Below are 19,910 nucleotides of genomic sequence, written 5' to 3'. Positions count from 1 at the left end.
GATATCTGGTGAACAAGAAGCCCTGGTTGCCCACCCTTAGTAGCTCACATTCTAGTCAAGAGCACAGACACTAATCAAGAAAACATTAAATAAGCAGGATTTCAGATGGTGTGAAGCCTCATGGAGCTCATAAAACAGGACAAAATGAGAGAAGATGACTGGGGGGGGGGGCGCTGTTTTAGGTTGAGCACTCACAAAGGCTTCTCTGAATAAGTGACACCTGAGCAGAGACCTACAAGGCAAGAAGAAGCTGGCTATAAAATGCTCCAGAAAAAAGGATGTTCCAGGCAGGGGAACAGTAGATGCAAGGGCTCTGAGGTGGGGATGAGCGTGGAGTGTTCTAGGTATAGCCAGGAAGCCAGTGTGGATGGAAGGTGGAGAGTGAGGGGGAGGTGAGGTCAGAGAAGTGGACAGTGCTCCGACCATGGAGGGCTATGGAGGCAGCATGGACCTTATATTCTTCTTCTTCTTTTTTTTTTTTTACCTTATATTCTGAGTAGAATGGGGAACTCTTGTGTTTTTAGCACAAGAACGATGTAGTCTGATTTTCAAGAATCTGGTCACCATGTAGAAATAGTGAGGGTGTGGACAAGAATTGCAGGGCCAGGTTTCAGGCAGCAAAGTCCTCCTAGGAGAACCTTCTGGCTCTGCAGGGTGCTGCCTGGAACATACCACAGCTGTAGGCTACAGAGAGCCCACAGGAATGTCTATCAGGGGAGTGACACATCCTGGGTTCTGGAGTCATCACTGCAAATCAGAGGCCAGCTCAAGTGGTGGGAAGGCTGCATGGGGAGAGGAGTGGAGGGGGACTTGTTCCCTGCTCCTCTAGCTGCCTCCAGAGGCCCATGAGTTGGGAAGGAAAAGGGAACATTTGTGGAATGTTGGGTTTCAGGCCCTGGAAGGTGTGTCATCATCTCAGTGGGACAGTTGGGGACACTGAAGGTCAGGGCGGGGGTGTGACGCACTCAGGCATGAAGGGGATGGATTGGAGCTCATAGGTGATGAGTCCCTTGTTACAGACCCTGCCAGTTGGCTCTCTGGTGTTCTCAGTGCTGGCCACGGACAAAGACACAGGGTCTGCGGGTGTTGTGCAATACTTCATAGAGGAGGTGAGTGTGGGCCCCGCCACCCCTCATGACCACCAGGGGCAGCGTCTCCCACACAGCCGGCAGGGACCTTGAGGGCTGGGTGAGGACGGTGGCTGTGCAGTGGTCCAGCTCCAGTCCTCAAGCCTCTGGTGGTCCCTCTGAACCTCAGTTGGCCCAGAAGCATAAGTAGGGTACCTGCTGTAGACAGAACCCTTCTTCCCACCCTCTTGCCCTGGACACTGAGTCCGTGTCACACCATCTGGTAGAAGAAATCAAGGCTCAGAGAGGTACAGGTTCTTGTCCAAGATCACACAGACCATAGGAGTGTGACCCCGGTTCTCATGAAGACAGATTTGCTAGCTGTAGCTCCTGTCTATGAGCGCCCACTACCTGCCTGGCACATACCTTAGCTTGCTTGACCCTCCTTTCAACCCACAGACGCATATATCTGAGCCCACTTGCCAGAGGAAACCGAGGCTCAGAAACTGAGGCTCAGAGAGGTTAAGTGACCTGGTGAGGGTTGCAGGGCTGGTCAACGGCAGATTTGGGATTCAACCGCAGTCTCTCAGAGCAGGTGTCAGGGACAGGGCCATCAGGGAGTGTGGCCTGACTGTGCTCTGCCTCAGGTCATCCCGAGCACTGAGGACAGCAGGGACCTCTTCAGAATCCTGTCCAACGGCTCCATCATTCTCAACGGCAGCCTCAGCTACAACAACAAGAGTGCCTTCTACCAGCTGAAGCTGATGGCCTGTGTGAGTGGGGGTGCAGGCACAGCTGGGGGCCGGGGCACTGGGACTGCTGCCCCTGCTCATGGAGGCCCGTCTCCCCGCAGGACTCAGGCGGCATATACCACAACAACTTCATCATCCAGTGTTCCTCACCTGTCTTCCTGTCCATCTCTGTGATCGACCAGCCGGACCTGGACCCCCAGTTTGTCAGGGAGTTTTACTCGGCCTCCGTGGCTGAGGACGCACCCCAGGTGTGCCGGGGACCTGGGGTGGGGTCTAGGTGGAGATGAGAGATGGAGAAAGGGTCTGGGCCACTGACCATGCCTCCTTGCAGGGAACCTCAGTGCTGAAGGTGGAGGCTGTGGACAGAGACAAAGGCATCAATGACCGGGTGACCTACGTCATCTCCAGTGAGAACAAGGGTGGCCCCAGGCTGGGGATGGGGTCAGAGAAGGGGTAGAGGCTCATCAAAGCCACTGAAAGCAGCTGCTCCTGCTGCCTCTTGCCAGATTCCACAAGGCCTGGCTGGTTTGACATCGGGCCAGATGGGGTGATCAGGGTCAGCGGTTCCCTGGACCGTGAGCAGCTGTTGGAGGAGGATGAGGAGGTGCAGGTACAGGTCACGGTGAGTAAGGGGTCCATCACACCCTTCCCATCCCCCCTCTAAGCTTTGACCTTTTATCTCAGCTCTCTCTAAGCACTGGTCCTCTGACCTTTGATCTCTGGCCTCTGCTCTGCTCTCAGGCCACAGAGGTGCACCTCAACATCTATGGGCAGAAGGCCAAGGTGAGCATATGGGTCACGCTGAGGGTGACAGATGTCAATGACCACAAGCCTGAGTTTTTCAACTGCAGTCTCCCGACCTGCACCTTCACCCCCGAAGAAGCCCAAGTCAACTTCATTGGCTCTGTGGACGAGCACTCCGCCACCCGCATCCCCATCGATGACCTCACCATGGTGGTTTACGACCCAGACAAGGCATGTGCACCCCGATGAAGGATGGCATGGGCAGGGGGAATGGTGGGAGATGGCTGGGTGAGGGAGGTGCAGAGTAACCTGTAAAGTGAGGTACCATGATGCATGGTGTGGGGGATGAGTGATAGGTGACGGTGGTGCCAATCATGAGTGATGGTGAAGATCAGAGTTGTTGGGTGATATTTGGAAAGGTTGAGGGATATTGTGGGTAGTCTTGTGCTCAGGGTATTGGTGACCAGAAAGGTAGTTGAATGGAGATTGGTACTGGATGCTGGGTAATATTGAGTGAAATACAGCTTTTGGTGGAGTGGAGGAGAGGGTGGTGATGGGGGTTGAAGCTGAGAGGTGTTGGGATAGTACTGGATATTGGGGGATGTGGGGATGTTGAGCACAGGGTGGTCTGAGTGAGTATTAAGATGCAGGGTATACTTAAATGGAGGATGATACTGAGTGGTGGGTGACTTGGTTGGTACTGAACGATGAATGCTATGGATAGTGTTTGGTTGTATTTGGTGACATTGAGTTAGTACAAGAGAGTTGGTACAAGATGTGGAGTGGAGGGTGAATTGGGAGGTGGTAATTGGTTGGGTGTGTTGAGTTGGTGGTTGGTGTTTAGTGGAGTGGAGGGGGTGTAAGTAATGGGGTGATGCTGGGTATTGGTGTTGGTATGAGTGGGGGAGGGTGGTGATGGTGGCTGGTAGGGAAGGCTCGTTGCAATGCTTCATGGGAATGGTGTGTGTGTGTCTGGGCTCCATCTCTACAGCTCAGATCTGGGCCCACAGAGCCTAGAGAAGTCTTCTGATGGGCCTACATTTCCAGGGACTAGTGACCAGCCCAGTCTTCCAGGGCCCTCATGCCTCAGTTTTTTGAGAGCCTCCCTCTCTTGGGACCTCAGGGGGCAGGGTTTCCTAAGTCAGGAACCTAACGCCAGAGACTTGTGGAAAGGTGTGTGTGTTGCAGCGGGTGGGGTCCTTACTATACAGCCCACCTCTACAGGGTAGCAACGGCACCTTCCTGCTGTCCCTGGGGGGCCCCGATGCCACAGCCTTCAGTGTCTCCCCTGAGAAGGCAGCGGGCTCAGCCGACGTGCAGGTGCTGGTGAGGGACCCGTCACTGGTGGACTACGAGAAGCAGACGGTGATGCTGGTGCAGGTGAGGGGCAATCTGGGGCACTGGGAAGCTCAGGCCATGGGACACTCTGGTCCCAAGGCTGCTGCCTCCTTCCCTCTCCTCAGGTTGTGGCCATTGACTCCGTCAGCAGGAACTCCTCCGTCGCCTTGGTGACCATCCACCTTAGAGACATTAATGACCATAGGCCCACATTCCCTGAGAGCCACTACAACCTCAGTATCTTTGAGCACAGTCCGGTGGGCTCTGTGGTAACCGACAGTATTCATGTGAGTGATGGGGGACAGGGCTGGGCCAGGCTGGGGGACATGGAGGGCGGACCGGGGACTGTGGCCCTGCCCAAGTCTCCATATCATTTGATGCCTTTGGGTCTCAGCAAGCATGCATGCATGTGTGAGTACGTATGGGGGTGTGTTGTGTGGGGGTGTCTAGTGTGAATCTGTGTCAGGGCTGCTCCCTTTGTGTCAGGAAGCAGGAAGCCTGGTCTCCATCAAGTGTGGAGTTGGCAGTGAGGGCCATCACCTGTGAGCAGTGTGCCATTGTCTGTCCCTCTGTCTTACAGGCCTTTGACCCAGACACGGGTGAGGGGGGCCGCATCACCTACAGCCTGCTTTCAGGGAATGGGTAAGGTCTCCGGGTGGGCATGGGGTGTTCAGGGTAGCCAGATCAAACATAAGACACCCTCCCTAGCCGGGTTGGCTCAGTGGATAGAGTATCGCCCTACGGACTAAAGGGTCCCGGGTTCGATTCCAGTCAGGGGCACGTACCTCAGTTGCAGGCTCCATCCCTGTGCAGAAGGCAACCAATTGATGTGTCTTCCTCACATTGATGTCTCTCTGTCTCTCCCTCTCCACTTTCTCTAAAAAAATCAATGGAAAAATATCCTCGGGTGAGGATTAATTAAACAAACAAACAAACCCCAAAACAAGACATTCAGTTGCATTGCAATTTCAGATAAACAACGAATAACTTTTTAGTATAAATAGGTTGCAAATGTTCCATGATGTTGCAAATGTGATAAAATATTTTTCACTGCTTACTTGAACTTCAAACTTAAGTGGGCGCCCTATCTTTTTATTTGCTCAATCTGGCCACCTGGCACAGGGCAGATATCTTTGAGGTGGATCCAGACTCAGGGACGGTGACAGTGAAAAACAGCAAGCTGCTGGACCGGGAGAAGCAGGCGGTGTACTACCTCACGCTGCAGGCCACCGATGGCGGGAACCTGTCATCCTCCACCACGCTGCAGATCCACCTGCTGGACATCAATGACAACAAGCCAGTGGTCACCGGCTCCTACAACATCTTTGTCCAGGAGGAGAAGGGCAATGTCTCCATAACCATCCAGGTACAAGCCAGCCTGGACCTGGAGGGGGGACAGGGGGAAGGGCACCAAGCCTGGCTCTGTAGTCCTGCTGGCCCTGGGCAGGCATCTAGGCTTTGCTGTGTGGCTAAGAGGAAGTCACGCAGCCTCTCTGGGCCTCTGTTTCGTCTTTAGAGTATGAGGGCAATCATCCTACTTATTCCCAAGGTCACTGGGGAATAATGAGATAATGTATGGAAAGTACTCGGCACAAAGCCTAGCACAGACCAAGTCCTCAAAAACACATTGCTCTTTTTAATTCAGGCCCCTGCCTTATTCCAAAAAGGATTTGAGGTGGCTTAGGTTAAAAAATAAGATAAAAGTATGAATGAAATAAAGTGAGAGAGAAAATAGGATGGTATTATTAAAGGGCACTAAGGTAGATCTAGAACCCAGAGCCACACAATTGCTAGGAGTGGCCTGAAAATTCAGTTCTGAGCTTCCTAATGGCCAAAGAAAAAAAAGGAAATGAATGTCGACCTACGAACCAGGAGGTCACAGTTTGATTCCTGGTCAGGGCACATGCCCAGGTTGTGGGCTCGATCCCCAGTGTGGGGTGTGCAGGAGGCAGCTGATCAATGATTCTCTCTCATTATTGATGTTTCTATCTCTTTCTCTCAATGTCCCTTTCTCTCTGAAATCAATTATATATATACTAGAGGCCCGATGCTCTTAATTTGTGCACGAGTAGGCCTTCCTTCCCCCAGCTGCCAGCACTGGCTTCCCTCTGGCACCCGGGACCTGGGTTCTCTCTGGCCCCCAGCAGGCACCTGGGACCTGGGACGGGCTTCCCTCGCAGCCCCAGCTTCTTCCGGTCTAATTAGCATATTATTTTACATATATATATATATATATATATGTCTATAGATATATGTCTATAGATATATAAATAGATATATATATGGGAAATGTGATCAATGACTGGGCTGACTGAATTTATGAGATAAAAATGCACTATTATCTCTAGAGAAACACCTAAGGGAAGCTTCTCCCCTGAGTCATCTGAAAGGGGGTCTTTGAGAAGCGGGTAGCCAGGTCATCAGGATAACACACACGTGGCCATGGAGCCCTCCCATCTTTCCAGGGCTGAGTGGTTTCCAGAGCACGTTCCCATCCCTGATCTTTTGACTGACTTGTGAAGCAGATGCTCAAATGGTCCCCATTTCACAGAAGCAAACTGAGGCTCAAGGCGGTTAAGTGACTTTTTCTGGAGTTGCATAACCAGTAAAAGCAGTGCTGGGCTGGAGGTCAACATCCTAGGCCTTTCTTCTCTGCTCCTCGATGCTTCTCACCCTGGTCTTAGAGCATCTTGGTCAGGAGCATGTCAGATCTGCTGCTGTAACCATGGTGCCCAGTGTGAGCCCCGGGAAGCACTTGGTAGAGAAGCTGGCCTGAGTTCACAGTGCTGAGGGATGAACAGATGGGGCCAGGCTTTTGGAAAAACCATCTCTGGCTACCTACACAGGAGGCGTTGAATAAACAAGATTCCAACAGAACTAAAATGAAAGAGCTGAAGATGGAGGCTAGGAAGGGAGGAAAGGAAAAGAATTGGTTCCAAGGCAGTGTAGGCCAGCTCTGTATTCAAAACCACATGTGTTGAGCATCTATTGCTATGCACCAGGCCCTTTGCTGGACCCCAGGCTTTCTGAGGTGAATGCATCATAACCATGCCCCCAGATGACTCTCAGTTAGAGGAGGGCACTGGACAGAAGCCCCAGGGTGTCACTTCTGCTATGTCGAAGGTAACACCAGGATCATGGAGGCCCAGGGGAGGCACCAACCTGGCCTGGATTCAGGCAGAGAAGGTGTAAAGGCATTCAGGGTGAGGGGACAGCATGTGCAAAGGCTCAGTGGCAGGGAAGAACCTGCATGTGTTAGGACCCTGGCAGGACAGGTATACACAGTCATCATGAGAAAATCAGAACCTTGTTGACGTCACTCTTACCCCACGCTTGTTTAAATTTTGAATGTCTATAATGTACTTCCCCCATGACTCCCTCCCCACTAGAACATCAGCTCCATAAGGGAACTGTTGTGATCCTGGCTCCATTGCTTGTGCCTAGAACAGAGCCGACATACTGTAGGTACACAGTAGACACTTGTGGAATGAATGACCGTCTCAGAAGCTCTTGCAAGCTCTTGATCTGACCCTCTTAGATGGGAAACCGAGGCTGGGAGATTGGCCAGCATCCCACGGGCTTCAGACCCAATGACTGTCCTCATGGGCCAGTGCTGGCGGGGAGGCTGGGCTGCAGAGGTGTGACTGAGGGGCGTGGTAGCACCTGAGGGCTGACACCCAGCCCTGCTTAATCTGTACAGGCTCACGATGAGGACCAGCCAGGCACCAACAACAGTCGCCTGTACTTCAGCCTGCTACCCAGTCCCTACAGCCACAACTTCTCGGTGGACCCTGACACGGGGCTTCTGAGAAACCTGGGGCCCCTGGACAGAGAGGCCATCGACCCCGCCCTGGAGGGCCGAATTGTGCTGACTGTGCGTGTGGCTGACTGTGGCGTGCCTGTCCTTAGCACTGAGGTCAATGTCACCATCACTGTGGAGGTAAGGCCTGGCTCAGCCAGGGTCAGGGGTCAGGATGGGCCCTATATTGGGGGGCTTCCAAACAGATGGCCAGCTCCCCACCTCCGCCCAGCTCGAGTTACATTCTGCCCTTTGCGGCACGGTGGGTCAGAGAGTTCTGCAGCCAGGCTGATGGGTTAGAATCCTGGCTGCCTGGTGGTGTGGCTTTAGGCAATTACTCAACCTCTCTGTGTCCTGAAGTTCCTCATCTGTAAAATGGGGATGGAAATAACATAAAGTGAGTTAACAAATGGAAAGTGCCTGACCCATAGAAGGCACTCAGTGAATACTGGCTCTAACTTTCATTCACAAATCCACCTGATCCCTCCTATCTCCCACCACCATTCAAGGGCAAAGATAAGGGGCGGAAATCAGCATGTATAGTGTCTACTGCACTCCTGGCCCTGCAAGGTAGCCATGGTTATCACCATTTTATTGATCAAGAAACTGAGGCACAGAGAGAGTGAGTAGCTTGGTCAGGGCCTCAGAATGGGGTTTTGAAGCCAGTCTGTCTAGTACTACGTAGGTACCAGCCCACAAGTCACCTTCCCCGGGAAAAGCATTGTAACAAACGCGCACCTCCACCACGCCCATGGTGGGTGGGTGGAGCCCCGCGGTGTGAGGGCGCAGCCTGCGCCATCTGGCAGGGCAGCCCTGTGTCCCTCAGGTTGGGAAGTGCCCCTTTCCCACAAGGATCCGAGTGACACCGCAGGGAAAATGGAGAAGCAGAAGCTGAATTAGGACGTGTCAGCTGTCTTTGGGATGGAAGTGGGCCACAAAGGGGAGAAAGCAGCACTGTATTCAGCGAGTGCGTGGGTCCTTTCACAGCCGTGAGCTAGTCCTCCCCGTGGCCTGCGCGCAGGGCCTGCTACTGACCCCATGTGCAGATGGAGGAGACCCTGAGGCCCGGAGAGGTCAAAGTCACGCGTGAGGCAGAGGTGGAGCGGATTTGACTCACAGCTGTGCTCTTAGCCACTCCTTCGAGTTAGAGTTAGGAGGGCCTGGAGAAGGCAGCTGGCCGTGTGCATGGAGCCAGTCATGCCATTCATGGGAAATCACCATCAGAAAAGGCATCTAGCCCTGCCGGTGTGGCTCAGCTGTTGAGTATCAACCCAGGAACCAGGAGGTCACTGGTTCAGTTCCTGGTCGGGATGCATGCCCAGGTTGCGCGCTGGATCCCATGGTGTAGGTGTGGGGGTGGGGGTGTGGCCAATCTCGTCGATGTTTCTATCCCTCTTCCTTCCTCCTCTAAAAATCAACAAAAACATATTTAAAAAAAGAAAATACATCGAGTTAGGGGGGCTGGGCTTTGTTTTTAAAGATGTCCTTTCTACTGTTATTTAGAAAAAGCTGAAAGCAAAGGCGGGTGTCTGTGGGCTGCCTGGGGGCGGGCTGGAAACAGCAAGGGCACCCCAGCACCCCAGTGTCAGGGGCAAACGTGGCAGGCGGTGTTGGCTGTTTGCTCTGACAACAGTGGTAGCGCTGTGTGTGGGGTGGCCAGGGCTGGAGAGGGAAGGCAAGAACAGAAAACGGTAAGCAAATGAGGCAGGACCAGGTCTCAGCCCTGGCAGGTGCCTGAGCACAGATGCGTGTCGAGTGTCGTGGGGTTGGCTGAGGGCAGGAGAGACAGGAGGAAAGGGGATGAGGGGAAGCTCGGGCTGCAGGGCCTTTGTGGAAACACAGTGAGTGGTATTGGTGCCAACACAATACATCTGAGAAATGGTAGTCAAGCTGGGCCAGACAGGGACACACATGGGGACTGGGAAGCACCCTTCCAGAAGACAGGGTCTAAGGCAGCTCTGAGCTGTGGGCAGAGAAGCAGAGAGGAGGCGGGGCTCCCTGAAAGTGTATAACTAACTTCAGAGGTCCCGCCACAGGCCTCAGAGCCCCAGGTGTGAGAGCTGGGCTAGTTCCACCCTCTAAACTTTAGAGTCTAAAGCAGGCCTCCTCAAACTACGGCCCGCGGGCCACATGCGGGTGTTTTTGCTGTTTTGTTTTTTTACTTCAAAATAAGATATGTGCAGTGTGCATAGGAATTTGTTCATAGTTTTTTTAAAACTATAGTCCGGCCCTCCAACGGTCTGAGGGACAGTGAACTGGCCCCCTGTTTAAAAAGTTTGAGGACCCCTGGTCTAAAGGCTGTTTCCATCTGTGAAGTGGGCAGTGCTGCCTGGGAGACCGCAGAGTCTCTGCTCTGGGGGAGGCTGAGCCCTGGGGGCTCCTGAGGTCCAGGACTCAGAAACTGCCCTTGTCTGCAGGACATCAATGATAATTTGCCCATCTTCAACCAGTCCAACTACACCTTCCGGGTGAAGGAGAGGGACCCAGGTAAGTCCTCTCGGGGCCAGGCTGGGCACGGGGGCTAGACCCAGTGTGGCATATGACCCCGCCCAGGCTGGGCCTGAAGCGCCCGAGGGAGGTGAGAGCAGGGGACGCCTCCGGTGACCAGGCCAGGGGTCCCCGGGAATTCTGCTTCTCGTCCACAGGAGTGCTGGTGGGCGTGGTGCTGGCCTGGGATGCAGACCAGACGGAAGCCAACAACCGCATCAGCTTCAGCCTGTCAGGGAGCGGTGCCAACAACTTCGTCCTCCGAGGCTCAGTGCTGGGGTCTGGGCGGGCTGAGGGCCGCCTCTGGCTGCCCCCAGACGTGAGCCTGGACTACGAGACCCTGGCCGCCTACAACCTGACAGTGAGTGCCGAGAACCCGGACCCGCAGGGGGCGGAGGCCACGGCAGGAATCCTCGTGCTTGTGGAGGACGTGAACGATGAGCCGCCTACCCTGAGCTCAGCCTCGCTCCGGGGCATCCGTGTGGCTGAGAACGGCTCGCAGCACGGCCAGGTGGCTGAGGTGGTCGCCGAGGATGTGGATACCGATGCCCAGCTGGAGGTGCAGCTTGTGAACGTCATCTGTACCAAGGCCGGGGTGGACGTGGGCAGCCTGTGCCGTGGCTGGTTCTCTGTGCTGGCCAACGGCTCTGTGCTCATCAATCAGAGCGAGGCCATCGACTACGAGACCTGTGACCTGGTCACGCTGGTCGTGCGGGCCTATGACCTCACAACGGACCCCCGCTTCCAGCCCTACAGTGACAATGGTGAGGTGGTCTGGCACGTTGGGCTCGGCAGGCTGCTGCGTAGGGGCCGTGGGAAAGAGCCCTGGGCTGGAACCTGCGAGGTCTGGGTTCAAATCCTGGCTCCAGCTCCTACCGGCTGTGTCACCAGGAAAACCGGGGCGCCTTCCCAAGCCTCATTTCCCCGTCTGTCAGGTGGAGTCGGGTAGCAGGTTGGCTGTGCAGATCCATGGAGAACATGCATGCAAACCGTGCCTGGCACATAGAGAGCACTGAACGCTATCATTTTGTGAGGTGGGGTGAGGGCAGAGCACACCGCAGAGTCAGACGTGTACTTGTGTCCCACCTTTTACCTAAGTAGCAAAATAACCATATTAATCGCTGGCATATACCCAGTCCTTACTTCAGCCAAGGGCTATGCCGGTCACCTGGTAAGCATTTCTTCATTTCACTCCCACACAACCCATGAGCCAGGTGATCCCTCTATAATTTTATAAATGAGGAAACTGAGGCACAGAGTGCCTCAATAACCCAGTTTACACAGCCGGTAAGTGACAGTATAATGTTGCGGTTGGGTGACATATACCTGGGTTGGGCTCAATCCTGGTCCACTGCTCTGGCTGTGTAACCTTAGATAAGTTGCTTACCCTCTCTGAGGTCTGGGAAGGGTACTCCCTCCCATAAAGGCCAGAGGAGATCGACTGGGCATCCCAGGTCAGGAGCAGGAGAGGGGACTGGGTGATGCGTGGGAGAGAGGCTGCTGGGAGCATGGCTGAGGCCCAGGCTTTTTGGGTGAGGCCTTTTCCTAGAGACCAGAGCCAGCCAACCTTGTTTCCTAGGAAGCCTCCCCATCACCATCGAGGACATAAATGACAATGCACCCTATTTTCTGCCGGAGAATCAGACTTTCGGTAAGCAGCAGCCCGCTCCCTGCCCACTGCCAGGACTGCCTTTGGGCAACTTCCATAGACCCTCCTTAGGCCCCAGGTGGGCCCTCAGAAAGGGAGGAAGGCCTCCAATCCTGCCTCTCCCCCAGGGTTCCAACAGGAGGGGAGACCTGAGTGTTTACCCCAGCTCTGCCCCACTCCTATCTGACCCGGGACCAGGCCCTCCTTCTCTGGGTCTGAGTTTCCCTATTTGCACAATGGGAGATGGATGACCTGCTCACTAATGGCTCAGGGGTAGTTGTCATGGGAGTCTCTGATGGTAGAGAGGTTGAGGGCAGGTTTGGAGGGGGATGAGCTAAGCTAGTGGTCAGCTCTAGGCCAGGTGGGAATGGCTCTGACCCCACTGACCCCTTCCTGTCCACACTTGCAGTGATCGTCCCAGAAGTTGTGATACCCAACCAGCAGGTGGCGTCTGTCCGGGTAAGTCCTTGGCTCTGCCTTTGGCAGTCACTTTAGCCCAGGAGACACGGGGCCAGGGCCTTCAGGCCTTTGAGCTGCCCCCCAAATGTTTTAATACTGGAAAGGAAATTTATTGACTTCAACATATGAAAAGAAAACGCCAGGATGGAAATGAACACCTGCCTAATTGATATAATTAAACTTCATTCATTGTTAAATTTAGTATTCATAAAAATTTCATGACCGTAAAAACCACTTGCAGGCTAGATTTGTCTCACTACACCAGGATTCTTGAGTATTGGAGAAAAATCAACTGTACATTAAACAACTTCCTTGTAGTTAAGTCATTTCCAGAGCAACATCATAAAAAGACTCAATTCTTTATGGCAGAGGTCCTCAAACTTTTTCTTTTTTTTTTTTTTAAATATATTTTATTGATTTTTTACAGAGAGGAAGAGAGAGGGATAGAGAGCTAGAAACATCGATGATAGAGGAACATCGATCAGCTGCCTCTTGCACAACCCCTACTGGGGATGTGCCCGCAACCAAGGTACATGCCCTTGACCGGAATCGAACCTGGGACCTTTCAGTCCGCAGGCCGACGCTCTATCCACTGAGCCAAACCGGTTTCGACCTCAAACTTTTTAAACAGGGGGCCAGTTCACTGTCCCTCAGACTGTTGGAGGGCCGGACTATAGTTTTAAAAAAACTATGAACAAATTCCTATGCACACTGCACATATCTTATTTTGAAGAAAAGAAACAAAACGGCGAAAACACCCGCATGTGGCCCGCGGGCCGTAGTTTGAGGACGCTTGCTTTATGGTGTCGGATGCGGGTGTATTTATTAGAGGGTGGTGGCTGTGCCGAGTGGTGAGGTCCCCACACACAGCCTGGCCTCTTGCTGACCTGGGCAGTTGCCGCGCCTTTCTGGAACTCAGCTTCCCTCTAGACAAGAAGCGGGCAGTTCCTGGCCGTGACCTCTAACCCAGAGGCGGTGGTGTGTGGGTGCCGCTCTCTGTGCTGTGGAAAGGGTGTGGGTGCAGGAGATGAATGGCCTGGCCTGCCGCATTAGAGCTGAGTTTTTGGTAGGACAAGGTCTCTCTTGGAGCCTCAGTTTCTTTCAAAGTCAGTTTTTCAGTCTTCAGCCACTTGTCTTCCAATGTCATGTGTCTGGCCATGGCTTGAGCAATTTTCTTTAAATTGACTTTTTTTAAAAAAATTTAAACACCAGCTTTGGCCTCATTCCGAACAGTGACACAGTGGACTCATACTTCTGTGTGTTGGCTGTATTTTTCTCTGAAAAGCATTAGAATGAATAAAAATGTTTGTGCCCTCTCTCCCAGTCATTTTATAGTTCATTCGGGGAATTTGTACTCTCATCAGTAAGCACTGAAATGAGGGCTCCAAGGGAAGGAGCCTGGCACACAGTAGGTGCTCAGGAAATCTGAGTGTGTGTGTTGGAAATGGGTGGGTGGGGCAGGGTGGGATTTCTGCATAAAAGGGACTTTTGGCTGGTAACCTGTTGGGTTGGAGGGCCAGAGGCAGGGACTGGCCAGAACTTGAATTTGTTTAAAGCATTTGCTCAGTTGGGGTGGCCTGTGGAAGGCTGATAGAGATTACGCAGACCAGCCTTCCAGGCCACCCTAGCCTCTGATTCCTGCTGGGGGTGAGGGGTCCCTGGCCTGGCCCACAGATGTTGTCCACTCTTGCTCCCAGGCCAGAGACAATGACTCAGGGAGCAACGGGGCCATCATGTTCTCCATCCTCCAAGTGGATTTCATCACTAAGGACGGGGCCGTGATCCCTTTCCAGGGCTTCTTCAGCGTCTCCACCTCTCAGGAGGCTGATGTGTTCATTGGCCACATTGCGTAACTACGGGCAGCCCCTGGATGGGGGTGGGGGGAGCCCAAAGGGGACCTCAAGGCGGTGAGTTCCCCGTCCTTGGAAGGGTACAAGTGGGTTCCAGAGGACTGCAGCTTGAGTTCCAAGGCTGAGTTGTTCCCTCTTACCTTCCATAGGCTGGTGACTAGCCTTGATGCCACTCTCCAAGGCACCTACCAAGTGACAGTCCAGGCCCGGGACAAACCTTCAGTGGGTCCTGCCTTGGAAGCCAACATCACCCTGAATGTGAGCTTTGGGCCCTGCCTCCAGCCCTGGTGTCCTCTGCCAGCCCTGGCTCCCGTGTACCTCATCTTCTCCCATGCCCCCCTCCATAGCTCTTCACTGTGGATCAGAGTTACCGTGTGAGGTTGCAGTTCTCCACGAGCAAGGAGGAGGTGGGCGCCAACACGAACAAGATTAAGGAGTAGGTCTGGGGAGCCTGGAAGGGGGTGTGGGGAAGAACATGGCCTGTGAGCCTGGTCCCTGATAAGACCTGGATGGAATGTCTCTCAGCCCTGTCTCAGACTCCTATCTTGTCCCTGTCTTTGACCCTGTGCCTGCACCTCCTTTCTGCAAGTCCCCAGACGCCTATGGTTGGCTGGGCAGGGAAAAACCTCAACAGGGCTGTCGTGTATAGTTGCTAAGGCTGTGCCCTCTGCTTGCTAAGCTGTTAACCCAGTCCCAGAGGGAGAGCTTCCTTCTCTATTGGCACAGAGGTGCTACCTTCTTAGCCAATGGAGCTGTCCGGTGGAAGTGCCCCTTCCTAATTCACACAATCCCTAGCTTCACTGGCAGAGCCCTGGCCACAGGCCTGGCTTAAGGCCCCTACCCCAGGCCTCTGTGACACCTGCCCCTTTGCAGTGCTCTGGCCCAGGCGACCAGGACTACTGTCTACATTGTGGACATTAAGGACATAGAGTCCACAGCTCGGTGAGTGGCCGCAGGCCCAGTGGTTGGTGAGGAAGAGAAGCAGCGGGAGGGGCTGCTGGGTGGTTCTAGGCTGCTGTTCACGCTTCACCCCTGCCCATTCCAGGGACCGAGGCCGTTCCTACCTCGATGCCTACTTTGTCTTCTCGAATGGGTCGGCCCTGACACTTGATGAGCTGAGTGTGTGAGTGGGACTGCCCATGGGGGTGGGGCAGGAGGGTGACCAGGAAGCCTGGGGGATGCCAATGTCCCTCGGGCTGAGCGGGGCTCTGTGGACAGGATGATCCGGGAAGACCAGGATGCACTGATACAGCTGCTGCAGCTGGGGCTGGTGGTGCTGGTGAGTGACCGCAGGAAGAAAGCAGGGGGGTGGGGTATGTCTGTGGACCCCAGAGCCTCCCTCACACTCTTTCTCCAGGGCTCCCAGGGTAGTCCGACGTCAGATGTGTCGAAGATGCTCAGTAGCGTCATCATAGGATTGGGAGTGGCTTTGCTGCTGGTCATTGTGATCATGACCATGGCCCTCATGTGTGTCCGAAAGAGGTACCGTTCTCATCATCCTGTGTCTCCAGCCCCGCCTCCGCCCCCACCCCCAAGCCATAAGGGAGAGAGGGTAAATAGAGCTTGGGTTTAGGTGTCAGGTATATCTGTATTCCATCCCCATTGACCTGTTGTGACATCTTGGGTCATCTCCCCTCCTCAAGCCTCAGTTTCCTCATCTGCATAATGGGCATGAGACTAGATTCCGCAAAGCCCTCAAGGAAGCAATGTGCATCTCACACCCAGCAAGATGTCTGGCACCTAAAATGCATTTAATACATGCTGTTTCTTTTTCCTTTTCCAATCATTTGCAGTCAGCAGTCACATCTGGGTTTGAGTCTAGGCCTTGACACTAGTCAATGTGTGGCCTTTGGCAAGTCCTTTTCCTTCCTTGACAGTTACTTGTCCCTGAAAATGGAGGGAATGCTCTTCCTTGCCAGGGTTGTTGTGAAGCCACACTCCCAGGGCCTCACTGGACACACGGTGGGTGTGCAGGGAAAGTAGCGACCCCTTTCCTGGTTCCCACAGCTACCGCCGGAAGCTTCGGGCCATAAAGGCTGCCAAGGAGGCCCGGAAAACAGCAGCAGGGGTGATGCCCTCAACCTCTGCCATCCCTGGGACGAACATGTACACTGCTGATCGGTGAGTGGGACTCAAAGGGTGGGTAAGAGGCCCCATGGGGCGGCCGAGGCACACAGCCGCTTGACTAGGCCTTTTCTCCAGGGCCAATCCCATGCTGAACCTCCCCACCAAGGACCTGGGCTTTGAGTCCCAATCTTCCTCCAGCGACCTGGACCATCTCAGGTGAGCAGTGTCACTTATAACCAGGCTGGTTGGTGGTGGTAGTGATGGTGCAGGTGGTGGTGGTGATGATGGGTGGTGGTGGAGTTGGTGATGGAGCTGGTGGTAATGATGGTGGAGATAGTAGCGATGACATGGTGGTGGTGATAGAGGTGGTAGTAATGATTGTGATGGTGGTGGTGGTGGTGGTGGTGGCTGTAGTGATGATGGTGGTGGTGATAGTGGTGGAGGTGGTGGTAGTGATGGTGGTGATGATGGTGATGGTGTGGTGGCTGTGATGGTGGCTGTGATGGTGTGGTGATTGTGTGATGGTGATGGTGGGTGTGATGGTGGTGATGATGGTGATGGTATGGTGATGGTGATGGTGTGGTGATGGTGTGATGGTGATGGTGGGAGTGATGGTGGTGGTGATGGTGTGCTGATGGTGTGATGGTGATGGTGGCTGTGATGGTGGTGGTGATGATGATGGTGTGGTAGAGAAGAAGGTAGAGGCAATGGTGGTTTTGACCACAGACAGGGAGGAGTGGGCCTGCCAACTATCTGAATTCCATCGTCTCCCTATAGCCTCAACTCCCTGGATGACAACTCTGTGGACCTGGAAAAGAACAAACAGGAAATCAAGGCAAGATGGGGGCTTAGTTGTTGCCTGGGGATTCTGACCTGGGGTCCTTCTCTGACGGGGTGGGGTTCAGGACAGAGCAGAAGGATCTGCTTCTGACTTAGCATTTCTGCTCCCGGCCCTGAGACACCTTATGGCTTTGGAATGGGGTCCAAGCCTTGCTCTTCTACTGTTTACTGTGACCCTGGGTGGGTGACTTCTCCCTCTGGTTTTGTTTTCTCACCTGAAAATGGGGATCAGAACACCAACCATGTAGGGCTGTTGTGAGGATGAAATAAGAGTGGGTATAAAAACCACCTGGAGCAAAGTAAGTGCTAAAATATCTGATTCCCTGCCTTTATATCCCTTATAGAAGAGCTGGCGGGGGGCGGGGGGGGGGGAGGAGGTGAATATAACCTAGCAAAGGAGAGAAGGTAGGCTCAAATGAACAATAGTACCATCATTTGTTCAATAAGTTAGCTGGTTCTATTGGCTCAAGAGTTCACACAGCCTGGCTGCTGCTTAGAATCACATGGGGAGCTCTTTAGAAATACTGGGCCACAGCCCAGGGACTCTGATCCGAGGGCTGAGGTGGGCCTGGCATGAACGTGTTGTGAAAGCCCTGGGGTTCTCATGTGCAGGCAGGATTGAGAAGCAGGAAAGGGGTGCATGATGGGTCCTCTCCCTGCAGGGGTGGGCACCAGAACCGGAAGGAACTACCATCTCTCCTTCCCATTTTGAAAGCCACCTCTGGAGAAGCAGCTCTAAGGCCCACTGAACTTTAATAGTCTGAGGTTCGGTGTGTGGGGGATGGTTAGGTATCCACGGCCCTCTGGGTCCCACCCTCAGCTATGTCCTGCTCTCTGGGGCCCCCCACCATTCCTTCAGTCCTTAATTTCCCTGGAGAATGCCTTACATGGAAGGACTTGGCCAACCAAAGCCTCTCCTGGGCATTAAAATACCAGACTGCTGCACAGAGATCTGGCTGTAACATGGAGGCCTCCAAACAGGACCCCAAGGATGGGAGTCATAGATGGCAATCCAGGCCAGCAGGCAGTGGTAGAGGTCTCTGGGTAAACAGCTCATCTCTGGTTGAAGATGGGTTGGAAAACTCCAACGGACATGTTGAGGGGTAGCGGAGGCAGAAGGAAATAGTCTTGCCTGCCAGAGCTGGTGGCCAGACAGGCGGAGGCCAAAGCTGCTCCCCAGAGGGAAATGCAGTCGGGGCCCCAGCAGTGGGGCTGGACCTGTGGGCTGGGAAAGGTGGAGAGCTCTGAAGAGTCTGGAGAGGGAGGGGGCCAGGCCACGGAGAGCCTTCAAAGCCCGGAGAGAGCCAAGACGGTCCTGGGATGGCAGGGGGTCATCATATTTCCAGAAGCTGCCGAGGTCCCACCCCCTCTCCTGTAGCAGTAGGCAGGCCCGGCGGCCCTGGGGCCTTCTCAGGAACTGGCTGCCCCTCTTCTCCCTTGGCTGAGTGGGGACACAGTGGGGGGCCTTTTTCCTCAGATCCCTGGTGCCCTGACTCACTCAAGACCTCTGTGTTTGTGTGGGAGGGATCAGAAACCCGAGGGATCATCCAATCCTACCGTTTAAAACAACTAGGGCCAGGGAGGGGTGCTGCCTGGCCCAAGGCCAGAACGCTTGCAAGTCAAGTACAGACTAGAACCCAGGTCTTGTCTCCAAGGCGAGCAGCCTCTTCCTGGGCTGCACCGTGCCAACAGCTCCCGAGGCGGGTTAGTGGCGAGGGCTCTAGGGAGCACACGGAGAATGTTTAGCCTGACCCGGGGCCGCTCAGAGGTTCCACTGTTTACAGGGAACAGCCCCAGCCTGAAAAGGCCCTTGTGCTCCCCCAGGGACGGTGCTGGGCTCTGCCTGTGGTGCTGTGCTGGGCAGTAGCGGAGCCTGGGGGCTGCCTGGTCTACTGAAGGGTTCAGTTCTGAAGTGTGTCTGTCTGGCTGTGTGTGCGCAGCATGTCACAAGGGGGCGGGGGGAAGGCAGGGAGATGTGTGGGTGTGCACCACAATGAACAGAGCGGGACCCTGGCTGCAGAAGGAGATGTCAGATGGCACCAGAGGCAGTGTTGTGCTGTGGACAAACTTTAGAGCCAGCAAGGCCAGCGGCCCAAACCCTGCGTTGCCCCTGCCTGGCCATGAGAGCCCTCTCAGCTTCAGTTTCCACATCTGTAAAGTGGGGCACACAATTCCTCTCTCACGGGATTCCTGTGGGTACTTCAGGTAATGGACAGACAGCGCCATTAACGCAGCCTGCCAGCACGGTGCCTGCCGTGGGGTGCAGGTGGCAGGAACTTTGCTGGACTGGCTCCTTGGCACAGGATCCAGGGCCTGGCATTATTCAGGACTGGGCAGAACACCACAGTGCTGCTGTGTCTGTGGATGGGGCAAAGGCCAGAGTAGTTCGCCCATCAAGTGAGGTCCAGCCCTTCCCTTGGGTCCATCTGTACCTCCAGTGGCATGGCCACCTCGGGAACACAGCCAGAGAACGGAGGCCCCAAGAGGAGCAGGGTGGGACCCCGGCCAAGGAGCCATCAGTTTGTGTGGGCTAGAAGGCCTACCCACTTCCTTAGGGCCTGGAGACATCACCCCATCTTGTCCCTGCCCTTCACACCTCTCCTCTCTCCCCCTACAGAAGGAGCCCCCACAGAGTCCGATGGAGCCGGACGCCGAGCCCCTGAGCGTGGTGCTATCCGGAAGGACGGCGGGCACAGGTGGACAGCAGCAGGGGTTGTCCTTCACCAATGCCGGCCTGGATACCACAGACCTGTGATGGGGCCTGCCACAGGGCCCTGCATGGGCCCACTCTCCTGGTCTACCTCGGAAGAGATACTGTTCCCCCCCAACGATACCTACTGTCCCTGCATATAATAATAC

General features: G+C 54.4%; 1 protein-coding gene across 1 annotated transcript in view; it reads left to right on the top strand.

The window, feature by feature from the left end:
* The window catches only part of CDHR2 (cadherin related family member 2), a 32,910-nt gene extending 13,000 nt beyond the window's left edge, over positions 1-19,910 (top strand). The window contains exons 7-32 of the mRNA XM_079770209.1: positions 1,020-1,109; positions 1,715-1,840; positions 1,921-2,067; positions 2,151-2,226; positions 2,326-2,441; positions 2,561-2,794; positions 3,788-3,943; positions 4,027-4,188; positions 4,482-4,543; positions 5,024-5,267; positions 7,602-7,841; positions 10,118-10,187; positions 10,346-10,951; positions 11,767-11,838; positions 12,245-12,294; positions 13,992-14,143; positions 14,294-14,402; positions 14,492-14,580; positions 15,018-15,086; positions 15,190-15,267; positions 15,363-15,423; positions 15,502-15,626; positions 16,152-16,265; positions 16,347-16,427; positions 16,989-17,046; positions 19,669-19,910. Coding sequence (XP_079626335.1) covers positions 1,020-1,109; positions 1,715-1,840; positions 1,921-2,067; positions 2,151-2,226; positions 2,326-2,441; positions 2,561-2,794; positions 3,788-3,943; positions 4,027-4,188; positions 4,482-4,543; positions 5,024-5,267; positions 7,602-7,841; positions 10,118-10,187; positions 10,346-10,951; positions 11,767-11,838; positions 12,245-12,294; positions 13,992-14,143; positions 14,294-14,402; positions 14,492-14,580; positions 15,018-15,086; positions 15,190-15,267; positions 15,363-15,423; positions 15,502-15,626; positions 16,152-16,265; positions 16,347-16,427; positions 16,989-17,046; positions 19,669-19,806 — 3,525 coding nt within the window. The 3' untranslated portion in view covers positions 19,807-19,910. The remainder of the gene's footprint in view (positions 1-1,019; positions 1,110-1,714; positions 1,841-1,920; positions 2,068-2,150; positions 2,227-2,325; positions 2,442-2,560; positions 2,795-3,787; positions 3,944-4,026; positions 4,189-4,481; positions 4,544-5,023; positions 5,268-7,601; positions 7,842-10,117; positions 10,188-10,345; positions 10,952-11,766; positions 11,839-12,244; positions 12,295-13,991; positions 14,144-14,293; positions 14,403-14,491; positions 14,581-15,017; positions 15,087-15,189; positions 15,268-15,362; positions 15,424-15,501; positions 15,627-16,151; positions 16,266-16,346; positions 16,428-16,988; positions 17,047-19,668) is intronic.

Source organism: Cnephaeus nilssonii (assembly GCF_951640355.1).
Source record: "Cnephaeus nilssonii genome assembly, chromosome: 5".
NCBI classification, from domain to species: Eukaryota; Metazoa; Chordata; class Mammalia; order Chiroptera; family Vespertilionidae; genus Cnephaeus; species Cnephaeus nilssonii.
Note: the sequence above shows the minus strand (reverse complement) of the source record. Positions and strands in the feature narration are given on the sequence as shown.